This window comes from Scleropages formosus, chromosome 19 (genome assembly GCF_900964775.1).
Source record: "Scleropages formosus chromosome 19, fSclFor1.1, whole genome shotgun sequence".
In the NCBI taxonomy this organism is placed as follows: domain Eukaryota; kingdom Metazoa; phylum Chordata; class Actinopteri; order Osteoglossiformes; family Osteoglossidae; genus Scleropages; species Scleropages formosus.
The window spans coordinates 10,326,037-10,343,312 of record NC_041824.1 but is presented as its reverse complement, the minus strand read 5'-3'; the positions used below and the strand labels follow the sequence as shown (position 1 = coordinate 10,343,312).

Sequence of the window (17,276 nt, the reverse complement as noted above, 5' to 3'; positions counted from 1 at the left end):
TTGGTGAATATGGTGTGTGGGCTGGTAACACTACATAGAGTTCATTGGAAGTCACTTTGGAGAAAAGTCTGTGCTGCAGACCTGCTCTCCAGCTCTAGTATTTCTGGCATGACACCATGCTCTGTTCAGAAGCACAGCAAGCCCACCACCTCTCCTCCCAGCACACTGCTGGTGATCTCCACGTGGCTCGCACACTCCTCTGCAGCCCAGGCATCCCTGCTCATGCCCACCTTGAAAACCAAGCCTCTGCCAGGCTTTTTTTGGACCCATCTGACCCTCATCAATATAAAAACTCCACTGCTGTCACAGCCGCAACCTTCAGCGAGATAAATCATCCCGTGAAGCGACAGCAGAAGCATAAACGAGCTCCACGGCCACACCACGTTCATTGTGATCAAATAAGCAAAAACTGCCGGTATAGCTTGAGCGGCAAAACAAAGGAAAAAAACTGAACAAAAACACTAAATGAGCACAGAGACCGAAGGAAAACTAAAACATTTAGAAAAATAATGGTAAGAATACATGAAATACATCAAGCTGCTGTACCCAAGACAGCTGCATCACATGGCGCAAACTCAAGACATTTATTGTAGCTTTCAACCTTAACACAGCAGCACCAAATAACAGTGCCAACAAGAAAACAATGGGCCTATCAACTTAACAAGGGACTAAATGGTTGCGTAATCTTTTTGAAATAAGCCAGAAACAAAAATAATGAAATTAATTTGCCTTCCACTGGATGCCAGCATAGGCAAACAATGAGGTGGTTAAAGCAACACTTTTTTTTTCCACTATTAATTCCCATGGATTAGAGCTTCTGCAGGTGTTACTATGGCATAAATTGTTAATGTTCTATGGGTTGGTGTTTATGATGAAGGTCAATTTGAGAAAATAGAGTAAAAACATACAGCGGATTCCAACGACTGAATTAGTTTTGGAAATTCGCTTGCTTCTGCAGAATGACGTGTTGAAGATCCTGTTGAAAATCAAAACCCATAGTGGATAAGCAGGACCTGGGAACGCTGAAGGAGTTCACAGAGGGCTTTGGTCAGGAGGACTGATTTACATTTAGATTTACATTTTCTTTATTATTATTCTTTATATAATCTCAGGAGTGTGGTGGTGCAGTGGGTTTGGCTGGGTCCTGCTCTCTGGTGGGTCTGGGCTTGGAGTCCTGCTTGGGGTGGCTTGTGATGGACTGGCATCCTGCCCTGGGTGTGTCCCCTCCCCCTCCAGCTTTGCACCCAGTGTTGCTGGCTTAGGCTCTGGTTTGCTGCAACCCTGCATGGGACAACCGGTTTCAGACAGTGTGTGTGTGTAGTGTTAATCTCTGTATGCATTTCATTTGTGTCTGATATGACCGGTAGAAGTTCCTGGAGTTTTTCTGCTACTGGTAAAATTCCACTCAACTGGGATTGGGTGAAGAAGACCTTGGATGGTCTTTGTGCCTGGTACAAGGAGATAAAGCAGGCTAAGCGATAGAAAAAGACACCGCAGAGACGTGCAAGTGTGTGCATCTGTGCTGTTGAACATCTGGTGATAAGTGCATATCTGTGATGGATAACATCTGGTGAGAACTGTAATAAACCAACTTTATAATCCTATTGAAAACTCCGAACTGAAAGAGATCAATTCCAACACTCAAGAATTACACATACACACATCATCTGAAACTACTCGTCCCATACAGAGTCACGGGGAGCCAGAGCCTAACCCGACAACACAGGGCATAAGGCTGGAGGGGGAGGGGACACACCCAGGACGGGACACTAGTCCATCACAGGGTATCCCAAGCAGGACTCGAACCCCAGACCCACCCAAGAGCAGGACCCAGTCAAACCCACTGTGCCACTGCACCGCACCATCGCACCCCCCACCTGAGAATTCTTTATTCCAAAATCTTCTGTGCCGGTGATCCTTTGTGCCAAAGAAGCGGCTTCAGTGAGAACAGCAAGACAAAGACAAAGTACCAGCACACGCTGGCCTGACAGAAACCGGCAGCTACCAGTGAATTTACATTTACATCCATCCATCCATCCATCCATCCATCCATCTTCCTCCGCTTATCCGGGACCGGGTCCCGCGGGGGCAACATATCTAAAAAATTTTAATAACTCTAAAACAGTTGCTTCACACGTGCTCAGTTCCTTCAAGCAAATTCCATGTGTTTAATCACTTGAGGTTTTCAACAGAGAGATAAGGCTTACCTTTGCCTTTTCAATATTTACTCAAGAAGAATATTCAGACTCCACACATATTGAGCCAGGTTCAAACCAATATTTGAACCCTCTGCTCAAGAGCAGCGAGGCACCTGCGGCACCACCATACTGCCCAAAAACAAAAAAAAAAAAAAACAGCATAAGAGGAGAAAAAATATTAAGCTAAATGATGACGAAAAGGTGAAACATTCTGAAGGACGACACTTGCCGCTAGCAGGTGCCCCATCAGTTAGAGGCCCCACAACAATTATTTTCCATCAATTCACATTCTCTAAATTTCAGCAAATATACAACATGAATACATTTTCAGGCAATAATGGTTTTCTTTTATTTAAGTGCAAGAAAAACCTAATAAATTAATTGGCTCCAGTGTCAGTCTCTGGGTGACATTAGGTCTCTGATCCTCTTTTACTGATTTAATCTGGTTTTCCATTCTTTTAGTTGCCCAAAAGCTTTTTACATAACTAAATGTTCTCAATGCAGTATTTTCAAATTTCTGTCTTTTTTAAGAAGCAGTGCTTTTTATCACTCTACTGTTATTTTGGTTTACTGAGCCAATTCACCTTGTTACCTGTTAGGATCGACCAGTGTGAAGGAATAATTATACTGCACACCTCAGCAGAACATGCATGTGTAACAGAATAAAAAAAATTATCATTTAATTATGCATTTTTGGAATGGCGTTAGGCCCGATACCACTTACGGTGGCAGTCAGCCTTTAGTGAGTTCATCATTCATTTGCTGTTGGTCTCTTTTCTCATATTTTGGAAAAGTAAGATTCTGGCCCCTCACATTACAACTGGTCTAATCACAGATATACAGATTCCCATTTACTGTTTTTAACTGCACTTTTTCAGACTTCCTCAAGTTTACCGGGGAACAATTACAACCTATATTTACACGGCACGCGTTTAATAGTGCGGGACAGACTTAATGCGGTTCAGTTCCACACCGTTTGCAGCTCATGGCTTTGTGGGCGATGGTGTCAATAATTAGATGACAAACATGATGATGAAATCAACTGGTCAACAATCAGCACCGTATAGGAGTTTGTGGCATGTACGTCATCGATTCGGGAATAATTTCCCAATATTTTTATTGTCAGTCATTGTACATTATTATTATTATTATTATTATTATTATTGTTGTTGTTGTTGTTATTATTATTATACATGTAGCTCATTGTTAAAAATATATATTTAAAATTTTATTGATTGTGGCTTAGTGGCTAAACCGACTTTGGGTTTGCAAACAAATCAAACCGCAAACAGACTTTGGGTCGGAATTGTGCTCGTAAGCTCAGAAGTCAGTGTATTTGTTTCCAAACTGAGGATTTTTCATCCGCGTGTCTAAAAACGTCAAGACGTGAACCAGGAAATGTGTCTTAGTAGCTGTTCGTAGTTTACGTGTTTGAAGAGACTGCGGCCGAAGGAAAACCTCGCGCTAAAGCCATCAAAGATTGCATTTGGTTGCATGAATTGATAACGACATTAAAAAACGGAACGAGTGACATTTATCTGTTGAAAACTGCGCGTGAGCTAGTTATTTCGTACCGTCTTCTTTTACCAAAAACAATCGTGCGGTGTAAACAATGAAAAGAGCGTCTCCTTTCTCCGCTTCTTCGTACACGCGTTGACGAAAGACCCTTTAAAGTCCACGGGTCGATTTCCCGCACCTCTCGGACGGACGCGTAACGTCGGCCCGTCCGGCAGCTCCGCCGAATTCAGACTTGAACTTCCTCATTCTGGCTCTTCCAAGCTGCTGCGCGTTCGCTTTGCCAAGTTGGCTTCAGCGCTTGATATTTAACCGATGCTGTTACCAAAGACGTAGCAGGAAGAAATTGTGCAGAGGGTTGGTCCGGGTCCTGCTCTCCAGTGGGTCTGGGGTTCGAGTCCCGCTTGGGGTGCCTTGCGACGGACTGGCGTCCCATCCTGGGTGTGTCCCCTCCCCATCCGGCCTTGTGCCCTGTGTTGCCGGGTAGGCTCCGGTTCCCCGTGACCCCGTATGGGACAAGCGGTTCTGAAAATATGTGTGTGTGTGTGTGTATTCCTCAAAGCAGCAGCCTGGTGTGTCTTTCTGCACGAGGAGCTCCTCCCTCATCAGTTTAGACGATGTGATGTGCCCTGGGCTCCCGAGGGCCACACCTCAGCATCCGCGAAGCAATATCTGGGACGCTCTGCTTTCACCGAGGACTTCGGCATATTAGATTTCAATGTGATTACTGTATTATTATTTTGCTGCTTAGCTACAGCAAACTGGGAGACACAAATTATGACGTGATAACATAATGTAATGTAATACGACGGGACTGCCAAGGTGTTTCCATGTGCGGCGTCGCGCTCCCGTGTTTTCGCTCCTCTTTCTTAATTCTGTCTACTAACCCATTTGTTCGCGTAGGTGTTGAAAGGCAAAGACGTCAGAAGTTCGGTAATTTCGCCGCGGGTCAAGTGTTTCCCCTGCGACCGATAGCTAAACACCCGTGAAGCTGCTTCGAAACTCATCAGTCAGAATAGTGCGATCTATCATTACAGATGTTAAATTGCTAAGCTTGTATAATTTTATATTTATACAGGCTTAATAATAGAAAATAGATGTAAAGAGGATCCTTTATTCAAAATACTTCAAATCAAAATGTTCATTCATTGACTTTGTCCTTAACCATTTTTCCTTATGCAGAGTCACCGTATTAAAGTATATTTAAGGAAATGATTGTTTTATACTGGAAGCCAGAATAGTAGAAGAGCATTTTGTGACCAGATGAAGGAAGTTTCTACTGTTCTGTTTTGTTTTACCACGGAAGGGGTTTCCCACATATTCCGGGGGACTTTCCTCATACGAGACCATCCTGCTACACACCTGCTGCCTTATTTATTACAGAAACATTGCAGTGCAAGTCAGGCTCCAGGAAAGAGAAATGCAGGGGAACTTATAAGAGCGAGAACCCAGCGTGGGCTCGGGTTACTGACACGCTTCTGCACATCGTAGCTATAGGTTTTCTGCGTTTTAATCCAGTTTTACCTGAACTCAAAAGCATGGTTGTTTTAACATATTTATGTCTCCCGAAAGCACGCTGATTATAGACAGGAACTCACACGTTGGCTGAAACCACAGCAAACCAGAGCAAAGGCTGGAGGGGGGACACCCAGGACAGGATGCCACTCCATCGCAAGGCCCCCCCAAGCAGGACTCGAACCCCAGACCCACCAGAGAGCAGGACCCAGCCAAACCCACTGCACCACCACACCTAGACAGGAACTCGTTGCTTAAAATTCTGGGAGGAAGTTACTGTCGTACGTTGGAAAGATACCCTAAAGTACCCATGGGAAGATGGTCAGCAGCAGTGTCAATTTCATACACAAAATTTCCATCACGGTGATTAGTTCTAGTTACACGAGGCAGATTTTTCTTTGTAACGAAGCGCATGGTGCTCTTTCCTCAATCTGACTTTAAATTTCAGATAAATATGCAGATTCAGACTTCTGGTGCCGAAATGCTCCTACAACTTCACCTTGCAAAAGCCGGAAGCACAGCAGACACTACCTGTACCCCCACACGTGTGCGTTATAATACTGATCGTGTATTTTCTTCATTTTGGTAAAATACTGTGCTTTTAAGATGAAATATTATTTTTCCTTTTGGGGGCAGTATTGGACTTGTACTGATTCCACAGTGTGCGCTTCCATACAGAGGGTCTACTGTGAAATATACTTATAAATACTCATAATTTACTTATGCCGCACATACTAAGCTGTGGGAAACACAACCGGCAGAGCAGCACACGAGGATGGGACGCGCCAAGCTGCGCACGAACTCTTATTCATGCGTCATTTAAAAAAAAAAAACATCACATTTACTTGGTCACTTTGGGTAAAAAAAGGATGCATAATTTTGCCTTGTCAGTAAGCAGCGCTGATTTCACTGTTCTCTCCGAGAGCCTCGAAAGGACTTGGACTGTGACCCCGTAAAGGCCACGTGGGCTCGATAGAAATGTTCCTTTGGCCTGATTTCGGGCGAGCTTATTGCGATGGAGCACGGAGCCCAGAAAAAAGGAAACACCCACAAGAGCTCAGGCCATGCTCTCTGTTTGTTTTCAACCAAAATAGCACCCCTGTCCTGCCCCCATACCAGGAACCCACACAGTCTGCAAAAAGCGTTACTAAAACAATAAAATCTTTGCCTTTAGATACTTAAATGGCTGCCTAAATCTTACATCATTGGCCAATAAAGACAAACTTACACTGCAAAGATGGATAAAAAGGTTGATGTCAGTAGCTGTAATTTCATCTTTATATAATTTTTTTATATAACTCTAATATAGAGTATAATTTTGACTTTAAATGACAGGATAGCTTCTTTTATTACCGGTCTTTCGCTTACTGCGCTGTGATACTGGACTGATCGTACTAAAAATAGGAAAAATGACATGTCGAGAAGGCTGTCACATGTAGTTTCCTGTCAACAAGTGGCAAAACCCCTCGTTCGCTTTATACACACGAACGTCAGCTTTGTCAGCCAGATTTACGTGTGAAGCACCGAAGGTGTCCATGAACAAAAAAAAAAAAAAAAAAAAAAAAAAAAAAAAATCACCTGGGAAAAAACCATTAGCATTTTTCACATTTCTGCAAACTTATTGTCTATTCCTGTGAAAACGATACATTTTGGATTGGATGCCGGTCCATCACAGATTTTACACACACACACACACACACACACACACACACAAAGGGCATTTTGGACAACAGTTCAACTAAAACACATCTCTGGACTGTGCCAAAGGACTGGAGCCCGTTGAAGAGACCCACAGATACGCTGAGAGGACATGCAAACTCCATACGCATTTTCATGTTTCAAAGCCGGAATCAAAACTGTCATTTGTACGTTGTGAGACAGAAGCACTATTAGTTACGCCACCGTGACACCCTTTGGGGAGACACATGAACGATAACTACGTATACAATGGGCTTAACCTGCAGCTCCTATCCAGAAGTCAGCATGTTAGAATTAATATTTTCAATAAACAGTGATGTGACTATATATCTTTAGCTAAATGACTAAAATGGACAAATACACAAAGCAAATAACTAAATAACTTCATCTCTTTTTGTTAATTCCAACTGGAAACTCAGACTAAGAATGCAATTGTCGGACATATATTAATTTTTTAATTTTTCTATTTCACACTAGCAGCTCCAAAAATCAGCGGTAATAAAAATGCTACCCTTTATGACAGGACCTCTAGACTTATAATATCAATAATTATATTACGCCCAGCAGTCTTTCTCTTGAAGCTCCTCCATTCATTTCTAAAGCGCTGACACCCTGGATAATGCACTAACTATAATAAATATTAACATGGTTTTAAACACATACCCAGATATTCAGTCTATTTAGTACGATACTAGTACCTAAACAACGACTTAAAGTTTTTTTGCACTGATTTTCTGTTTCTTGGCATTGAACTGTTACCAGTCATCAATCTACTTTTTGATTAAATTATATTTTTTAGTTTTTAAAAGTTTTAAAACTCAAAATTCACAATCTGCACATGTGCTGCATTTCAGATTTCTACCTCAAGCAATTCTTTAATTAACTAAATTTCAGTTTGGTTTCATGATTATTCCATTTTCTCTGCAAACAGTCGAGATTACCAACCATTAAATTATGTTTGTCTGCTTTTATTGTTTTAATTACTGTTCAGATACTTTTTATCCTGTTTTGCCTTTTACCTTGTTTAAGCACTCATTTCAGATGTAATTGCCACGTTGATTTTGTTATTTCCAGTGACATACGTGTTCCAGAATAACTTGGTTTCACCACCAAGACTTCCCCCTCATTGGAAATTTCCATGTTCTCTCAAAAGAGCAAAGAAAAATAGATCAAATCGCCCTGTGTCATTAGCTATTCCAGGAAGACATGTCCGAAAGATTAGCACAAATCTGTTCCACCCTCACACTCAAGACAGACATAAAGAACATTGTGCGGTGCACAGCTATGATGCCACATGCTGTAAACATGGAAATTTTTCAAAGTATAAAATTCACAGGGGCAGCCCCATTGATAAATATTTGACATTTATGTCTGTTGAAAGAGAAAACTATGTAAAGTGACAATATGCTGATTGTTCTGCTTCACGGTCACTGCAGAGAAAGTCAAAGCGTTTTAATAATTTACGAATTCGAGAAAAGCAGTCTCGCGCAAACCTGTAAATGCTGACCGTGTGCTCGAAAACGCATAGGGGTTATTTTCCATTCGCCTGTTTACCTGCAGGTTTTTGGAGTTGAATTTTCTGCATAGCCTCAGATTGTTGTCATTAAATAAACAGCACTTTAAAAATGTAAAAATTCTCGATGAAATCACCTTAGTAATAACAAAATAGTAACTGTTCCGTCTACGTTTGCTCCATCATTGCAGTTAAAAAGGTAGATAATCCCCCCTAAGCACTTCTGTAATTAATCATAAAATATTCTCAAGGTAGGATGAGAGTGAATGAGTTTCTGCTGAGCAAACATGGTGCTTCTACCTATTAACATTTTGAAAGTCTGGCTAAACCTGTAGACCAATATAATTAATAGATTTGCAAAATGGACCACAGCATCAAGAGAAAGCTGAGTTTGAGCTTTTTCCTTCCAAATGATAAATATAATTTTCTTTTGGCACAATAAGTTGTTAATTACGCTCTAATAGTTTCATTCTTCGTAAATGACAGTATCTTCATGCTCCATCCCATTTGAAAAAGGTAAACCTAAAACTTAAAATACTTGACAATGACACATTACACATTATCTGTATTTCAAGAGCGAATGGAATTCCTTTCCCCCAATTTTGGCAGTTATATTAGTTTGCCGTGAAGTAAACGAAAAACAAAAAAACACACAGAGAAGCAGCCGGTGTTTCTTCACTCTTTTGTTTCTGTAACGTGGGACTCAAGCGTTTGCACGGCTTTCCAGTGACCCTCGACATATTCTTTTCCCGCACGCCACCCATTCATTGCCGGAGCATCATTGTTTGGCTGCAGAGCGGGAGAGCCCCCCCGCCATTGCTCCGAATAATTTTTTTTCTGTTGTTGACCTAGTAAAATAACTGTCGAATACTGGAAGCTGTAGGGGGGAGCAGGTCTCCATTGTGCATCGCTGATCCAGAGGGCTTCCTGGGCCTCTCTCCCCTCCCGTGACCCTCGCACACTCAAAGGACGCCCCTCTGCTTCGGATCATTTCAAGTAAACATGGTGTCATCCTCTCGCTCGCTCCTTCATTCATTGCTCTTCTGAGCAACGCCTCCTCTATCTCTCCTTGATTTGTATGATTTAAAAAAAATTATATATTGGCAACAGCAGCTATGCTGGATCACAGCAACATGTTACGAATATGGGACAGCTGGTGGCATCGTGGGTAACGCTGCTGTTTTTCGACCCACAGGTTCGAATCCCGCCTCCGGCTGCAGTATCCTTGAGTAAGGTACTTGCCCTAAAACAGCTCCGGTGAAAAAATGTCTGGCTGTATAAATGGGTAAATAAGTGTAGGTAGATTAACATTGTAAGTTGCTTTGGAGAAAAGCGTTAGATAAATGAGAAAATGTAACCCGTGGAGAAAACTGGCAATGTCCTGCAAATATTTTTTACAAAATTGCCAGATTCAGTCAGATCTTGAAATACTGCAAGATTCATATTATGATTGTTTTTGGGGGGTGGGGGTATTACCCTCACGATACCCTAAAAGCCCCCTAGTAAGCAATGTGCCTGTACACTCTGCAAAAGCTCATTTGGACACTTTATTTTTTTTTATTTTTTTAAAAAAAAGGGTCCATCCCAGATAGAAAAAAAACGGTGAAGGGTGGAGGCAAAAGTGAGAATGTGTGATATTCACTCATGTCGCGGGATTCAAAAATTCTGTTTGAGAGGCAGCCTTTCATGTGCGGAGCTGCAGCCTAAGCTCAGCGCTCAATAGCAGGACCCCCAAGAGCACAGGCCCAGCCAGAGCCAGGCAGAGGAAGGCAGGAAAAAGAGAGAGAGAGAGAGAGAGAGAGCGAGAGAGAGAGAAAAAAAGAAAGTATGCGCACGGAATCATGCGAGGCAAAAGGCGGGGAAGTGTGTGGGGGGGGGGGTCGTTAACCCATTCCACCTTTTCCTCCCTACTGTCTACTGTATGGTAAAGGGTGCGTGCGTGCGTGCGCGCGCAGGATCTCCCTCCTGCATGCGGACCGCACACACCAAACTACGTACGCAATCCACGCGTGCGCTGGAAATCGGACAGCACGTGTCCAGCGAGTGTGCCTCGCGCGCCGCTCCGAAGAGAGCACGCGCGCGCACGCACACAACCGCCGGCCGACTGTACTTGCCGATTTATACTGGTGCTGTTTCGTGACCCTTCCCTTGAAACGACACACGGCAAATAAAGATGTTTTAAAAAAGAAAAAAAATTAAAAGAGGAATTAATCAGGCAAGCGACGCGGTTCGAACCGTTCCGCAGCACGCACGTTCCACCTCACTCGCAACAAGTAAAGCAGCGCCGCGCGCGCCCGCGTGCCGCCGTAGCGGAGTGAATGGACGGGGTGACGCAGAGGAAATACCTCACAGCGCGAGGAGGGAAAAGAATAAATCGCGAGGCGGAGGGAGCGAGTGCGCGAGAGCGCTTCCAGCCAAGGATTGAGCGCGTGCTCTGTGCACCAGCGGCCCGCGTTACGGGAGCGGCTTCCTTCCCCCCCTCCCCCCCTTCCTCCTCTGCTCTTGACAAGGTGCAAGCATCAAAAGTAAATCGTAACTTGGTTTTGCGGACTGGAGATTTTTTTTTTTTTTTCCTCGGTTGATTTTTTTGAGACTATGTTTTCCTTGCATCTTTTCCCCCCTCCCTTCCTCTCTTCTCTCCGCCGGGATAAAAGTGCATGTCGCAAGCTCGCGCGTTAGCTAACGCATTCTCTTCCGTTTTTCTTCTCTTTCCTCAGTCGCGGTAGATGTCAGTGGATTAATTCAACCCTGGAAAGGAAGAAAACGTTGTTGTGCAAATAGACACGTTGCACTACTATTTCGCGTGACGCGTCCAACCGAGCAATATTACTTTCCAAGTGCTCGATAATAAAGAAGATAAAGATTTTAACGGATTTCAAAATATCGAGAAAAAAAAAAAACTTGCTACTTTCCAAGGATCTTTCTCGCTGCTGGAAGGGGCGTGATCGTGAGGCAACATAGCGCATTCCTTGCGGATTTCTGGTTTTCTTTTTTTTTTTTTTTTTTTTTTTCTTGTGCAGCATTGGATCACGTTTTTCTGCACCGTGAAGTAAGTTTTTTTTTTTTTTTTTTTTTTTTTGCAAGAGAAACAACTTACTTCGCACGAGGAAAGGAAAAAAAACAAAAAAAAAAAAAAAACGGTTGCGCGGAAACGCACGCACGCGCGCACATTTCACGCCCGATGCGAGCTTTTTTTTCTCGGGTGATGTTCGCACGCGCGATTTGATCGCGGCAATAAGAAAGAAAATGCATTTTATTTTAATGGTTGCAGTTAGAAAAACGGAATAGGTATAATCGAGGGAAGGGGGGTGGATCGCAAAACAGCCCAAGAACTGCGAAGAAAGATCGCCGCGAAAAGGAATTGCCGTCGGCGGCTGCAGATTCAACCACCAGAATTCGGAAAGGGATTCGGATTGTTGGAACTGGACGAAGTTGAGGGGACAGAATGCGTCCTTCTTCGTGTTCCTTCTGAAACGCCTGCCTGGGTTTCTCGAACCGCTTCGGGCTTCGGGGCCGTCATGGCAAACGAGGGCGCGTACGACAGCCGGGACATCGTGGAAGTGTACCTGTACCACAAGCTGCTCAAGACGGGCTATGTGTGGGAATTCCGCGCCGCCGCCGCCGCCGACGCCGATCCCTCCAATAACGGATTAACGGACTCCGGCTCGCCCGGCTTGCCCGGGTCGCCCGGCTCCCAGGTGGTGGCACGGAGGTCGCAGGCTGCCGGGGCCGCGGACGCAGAGGACGCGCCCCTCTCCCGCAGCCGCGCGCCCCACTGCGACCCCCGCTGCGACCACCACGCCGCACTGCACCGGGTCCTGCGCGAGGCGGGCGACGAGATCGAGCGGATGTACCAGCGGGACTTCGCGCAGATGCCCGAGCGGCTGCACTTCACGCCCAGCACGGCGCAGCGCAAGTTCACGGCCGTCATCGAGGAGCTCTTCAGCGACGGCGTGAACTGGGGGCGCATCGTGGCCTTTTTCGAGTTCGGGGGCACCATGTGCGTGGAGAGCGTGAACCGGGAGATGACGTCCCAGGTGGATAACATTGCGCGCTGGATGACGGAGTATCTAAACGGACCCCTCCGTAACTGGATCCAGGAAAATGGAGGATGGGTATGTGCGCCAAGCAGAGTTTCGCTGCGAGCCCTGGCTGCCGTGCTTGCGAGGTCCAGCGTGTGTGCGGGTCGGTGTATAGCGTCCCTCCGAGGGGCTCCGCGTTGTCGCCGCGCTCCCCCCTCCTCCTCCTCCCGTCCTCGTGACAAGCGTGGTCGACGTGTGCGTGGCGGGAATGAGTCGTGTCAGCTTCGCGTCTTCGCACGTTGTGTCACGTTGGTTGGTACCATCTCGGAACGGACCCTTTCGAACCTTGTCGCTGTCCGTTCGCCTCCGCGACAGATCGCGAGTAACCCAGCGGAGACCCGCGAAATACGCGGAGGAGCACGAGCTGAGCCTGAGTAAAACGCCGCATGCTGGAGTTGCGTCTCCCACGTGCTCGGTATAAATGCTGGGAACCCGTTCCAAAGGCCGGCGGGGTTGGGGGGGGGGATCTGTTTTTCATTCTTAGTTTTCATTCGATTCTCGAGAATCAGACATGGTTGTCATATCTGAAGTGATGCTGGGAGGATTAAGTGCTTCTCGAAGTGAATGGGGGGGGGAGGAGGTTGTTCCAGCCCCCCCCCCTCTGTGCGCATGCGCGTACTACTGTGCTAGAGTACACGCACACGCAGTCAGTCGGCCTGCTGCCACACGTGAGACTTGTTTCTGGTCAGCGTCACATAGTGCGAGTACTTCACCGAACACCTGGTTACCGCACTTATTTTACTTTCGTCACCATGATAGGCACGCGCAGGTGAAAGTGAGAGTGCGATGAGTGTCACGGGACAGGTGTGTTGCCAGATGTCAAAGTTTTTCCCCCTTCCTTTTTTTTTTTTTTCTTTTCAAACTCGCAGTCGTAGTGTTTCTGATTTTGTTACGGGATGTAAATCGGTAAAGGACACGTTGGTGAATATGCCTCGATAATCTGAGGAGGCAGGTAGCGTAGCGGGTAAGGACATAAGGCATGTAACCTGAAGGGTATCGGATGAAACCTCCTAACCGCCTTACTGCTGTCAATGTTCTTGAGAAAGGTAAGCAAGAAATCACAAAAGAATTTTTTTGGAGCAGAAGTCCAGTTACAGGATGGGAAATGAACCTGTGGGTCAAAGGTTGGATGGAAAAAGCAGCGCCGTTGTCCAGCTGTACCCTTCCAGTGGTCTCTACAGGGCAGATAGAGGCTATAAAAAAAATCACTGTCCTCTTATTCGTGGCGAAGGAAAAATATGATATTGAGTCTTGGGCTTGACGAATGCCGATGGTGCTGCTGCGTGTCTCTTTTCGACGTTGTCCGTGACTCGTCCCTTGGCGCACAGTCTGAATAATACAGAAAATGGTCCACGAGGACCTTTTTAATTTCCCGCAAGATGTTGAATATGAAGAGCATGACCATATGCTTTAACTTCAATCAGTATTTATGTGTTCTGGTAAAGTGCTCACGGTCATTTCCACCCCTTTTGTTCTGCAGGTGATGAGATGTACTGCAATTAGGTCATAATTAGCACATTTTAATGAGAAATTGAAGATGCGCTTACATTATTTAGTAGTCCCCAGCACTTTGTCCAGGGGCTATTGGTGATATATTTCATACTTGATGAAAATAACATTTACTGCTTGCATTTATGCTTCATACAGGTACCGTAGCAGCTCGTGGCCTAAAAACCTGAAAAATCAGATGAGAACAGCACTTTGCTCCTTCCCCTGATTTTGTCAGGGTTATGCATTTAATCATACAAGTGTTTTAAAAAGTGACACTTGACACCTTCACAACGCAAATGCATTTTTATTTTCAGAAAATGATTGTGTTCCTCATGGTTCTGTGTGACATCTGATTCAGAAATAAGGGCTATGATGCTTTCTTTGTTTCTGTAACAACAATTCGGTTCTTTTTCCTCAATATCAGATTGGTAATTTGGGATAAAGAGGAGAAAGTCGTCTCCTGCGAGTGTCTGGCAAGCTGTAGTTTATTCCTCCTGGATTTGGACTTCACGCAGCGCATAGAAATGGCAATAAACCTCCTCTGCTAATTCAATGTCTGAAAATTCCTTCTTGTCTAAGGTGAGATAATCTTCTTAGCAGAACGTTTCATATGGATGCAACAAAGTTAATCCCCTGTTACTGAAGCAGACAATAATTGGGTATCTTAAAATATCGCAGTTTTTCGAAACCAGATGATCTTAACAGATGAAATTTTGAATTGACATATATTGAAGATCAGAAATTTCTGATGTATATTTCAGAGTAAGGGGGTGCGGTGGCGCAGTGGGTTGGACCGCAGTCCTGCTCTCCGGTGGGTCTGGGGTTTAAGTCCCGCTTGGGGTGCCTTGCGGCGGACTGGCGTCCCGTCCTGGGTGTGTCCCCTTCCCCCTCCGGCCTTACGCCCTGTGTTACCGGGTAGGCTCCGGTTCCCCGTGACCCCGTATGGGACAAGCGGTTCTGAAAATGTGTGTGTGTGTGTGTATTTCAGAGTATTCGTGTGGCCATAGACAATCCCAGTTATCACTGCTGAGATGTAGCCAAACAGAATTCCAAAAAAAGTGGAAGGTCACGGTGTAATTGCTGGAAAAATGTGGTCAGGTGGTTGTTCTGAATTAATTTCTCAGTCGATAAACTGAGAGCCAGTTGTGCTCTTTTGAGGACATACCTGTTCGAAACAGTTTAGTGCAATCTGCAGTTTTTTGAGCAGTCGCTGGAACAAAGCAGAAGCAATCTTGATTTTAGAGTGTCTAAGTCTTTGGAAACTCCAAGGATTTAGGGGAATTGCCTTTGCGTTCTGGTCGGGAGCCTATTGGAGCGGCGAGAGCATCTTTGAGCCGTACTCCCTGGTTAACACGGAAAGGCTGATCCACTGGAATGTGGGAGTGATGGAAAGTCAAAGGTATACAGGTTACTTGTTACTGGCAGTGGGACAACCTCTGGTAACCCCCTGCACCAGACTTGTATCCCTTGCTAAAAATAGCATGGGGGGCATGAGGTGGGCTTCTGATTTTTCCGATGAGGACGTCCAGTAAGAGCCGTGACTAACGTTGCAATTACTGGCCCCTTCCCACTCTCCTCGTGTGTCTGGGAAGTGCAGCGTTCATTTCTCAAATTATGAGTCCGTGCCTCATCATTCTGTAAATCGTGGTCTGAGTAAACTCTTCCAAAATAAGATAAAACCATTGCGGAGGGAGGGCTTCCTATTTTAACAAGACCTGCTTATTTCCTATTTGAGCTGGTTTACACTTCCGATCCTTGAGTAGAATTTCCGCTCCAGCGAAAGCGAAGCTCAGGCCATGTAGGGTCAGTCTCCGGTGACGTGACCTGTTATTTTTAGGCGTGTCATTGTCTGAATAAAAATAAAAATTATGAAGCAATCAGATAGATGAAGAGAGTTGGCCTGAAAGACTGCATAGACATCCCTGATAATAAATCACTGAGATGCCAACACAGAACAACCTAGAGAGAAACATAAGCGGAAGGAGACGTTCCTTCTTCCCAGGTAGATTTTTGACATTTTAGCACAGTGAGCACTGATAGAAAGTCAAGAATGGGAAAGTGCATCATCTCAGTCCGAAGTAGTCATTTGGTCAAGGACATGGATGCACACAAATGTTCTTTTTTTTTTTTTTTGCAGTGTGTGAGCAAACCACACAGTTGGGTAATCACGATTGGTGTTTCGGGGTCTCTGGTAGGCTGTCAAGAGAGCGCTGACATATTATGCAAATAACGGCAGGTGCAGCCTAGAGATTTGCAAGTGAAGAATAGGGTCTAGTATAGAATAAATGCCTCCCAATGCTACGCTTCCGCTGTGAGTTCATAAAGAAAACATCTGGAAGAAAGGTTGAAATCCCATGTAGCTTCACAGCATTTATTGGGGAGACAGGAAAAATCTCAAAGAAATTTGCAACAATAAAAATAATTCTAGGAACTTGGCCTTCAGGTGCACAGTCATTTATCTGAAACCGCTCGGGTCAGATGTTTTGGAATTCACATTTTAGAAAGGTAATAGGGTGCCTGTACCGTATATTACGTAACACACCTAGTGTGGTCTGAGACAGCACCCTATAATCCCTATAATAATGTGTTAATATTTCTGCAGTGAAACATATGAATATTGACAGTAAGTGAGGTAAAGACTATAAATAGTGCTATAGTTTATTTACACAGTAGGAATCTGGAGAATGAAATAGTGGGATAAATATAGACTAAGTATCCTAGGACTTCTAATTTCCAAAGAAATTGTTCAGCAAAACTTCAGACATATGCAGGTTTAGACTGCAATAAATATCCTGTACGTATACATGCAATAAATGTTCGTGGCATCTGGTTCCGTGAGGATCTTGGAGAAGAGCGTACATCGGGGTTGTCGTTGCTTTGTTGCCAAATTTACAATAAAAAAAACTTGGCTTTCTGAACTTTTCTGATGTCGGAATTGCAGATAAGGGATTGCGGACCTGTGGTTGATTTCCTGTATGGGTCCTCGTTCGAATTGTGGTAATTACCTTAAAACTGAACTTTTTGTAACGTGTGTGTCTGCAGTGCGAGAGCTGCCTGTGCTCTTTTGACTAATGTATTGTCCTTACTTCAGGCGCCCTGTTATCATCCTTCTGCTTCCTCCATGCGACATCTATTTAGCCCATTACAGCCATTCGGCACGATGTACGTTTTGAAACGGCCGCACCTTCCCTCGGCACATCTCTCGCATCGACAAAACGTGCACGTATGCACCTCGTGAATGAATGGTGGTGAATTTTCCAGTTT

The 17,276-nt window shown here is 44.7% G+C and overlaps 1 protein-coding gene across 1 annotated transcript in view; it reads left to right on the top strand.

The window, feature by feature from the left end:
- Positions 1-9,744: 9,744 nt before the first annotated feature.
- Positions 9,745-17,276, top strand: part of bcl2a (BCL2 apoptosis regulator a) — a 49,700-nt gene continuing 42,168 nt past the window's right edge. The window contains exon 1 of the mRNA XM_029246280.1: positions 9,745-12,554. Within this exon, the coding sequence (XP_029102113.1) occupies positions 11,958-12,554 (597 nt within the window). The 5' untranslated portion in view covers positions 9,745-11,957. The remainder of the gene's footprint in view (positions 12,555-17,276) is intronic.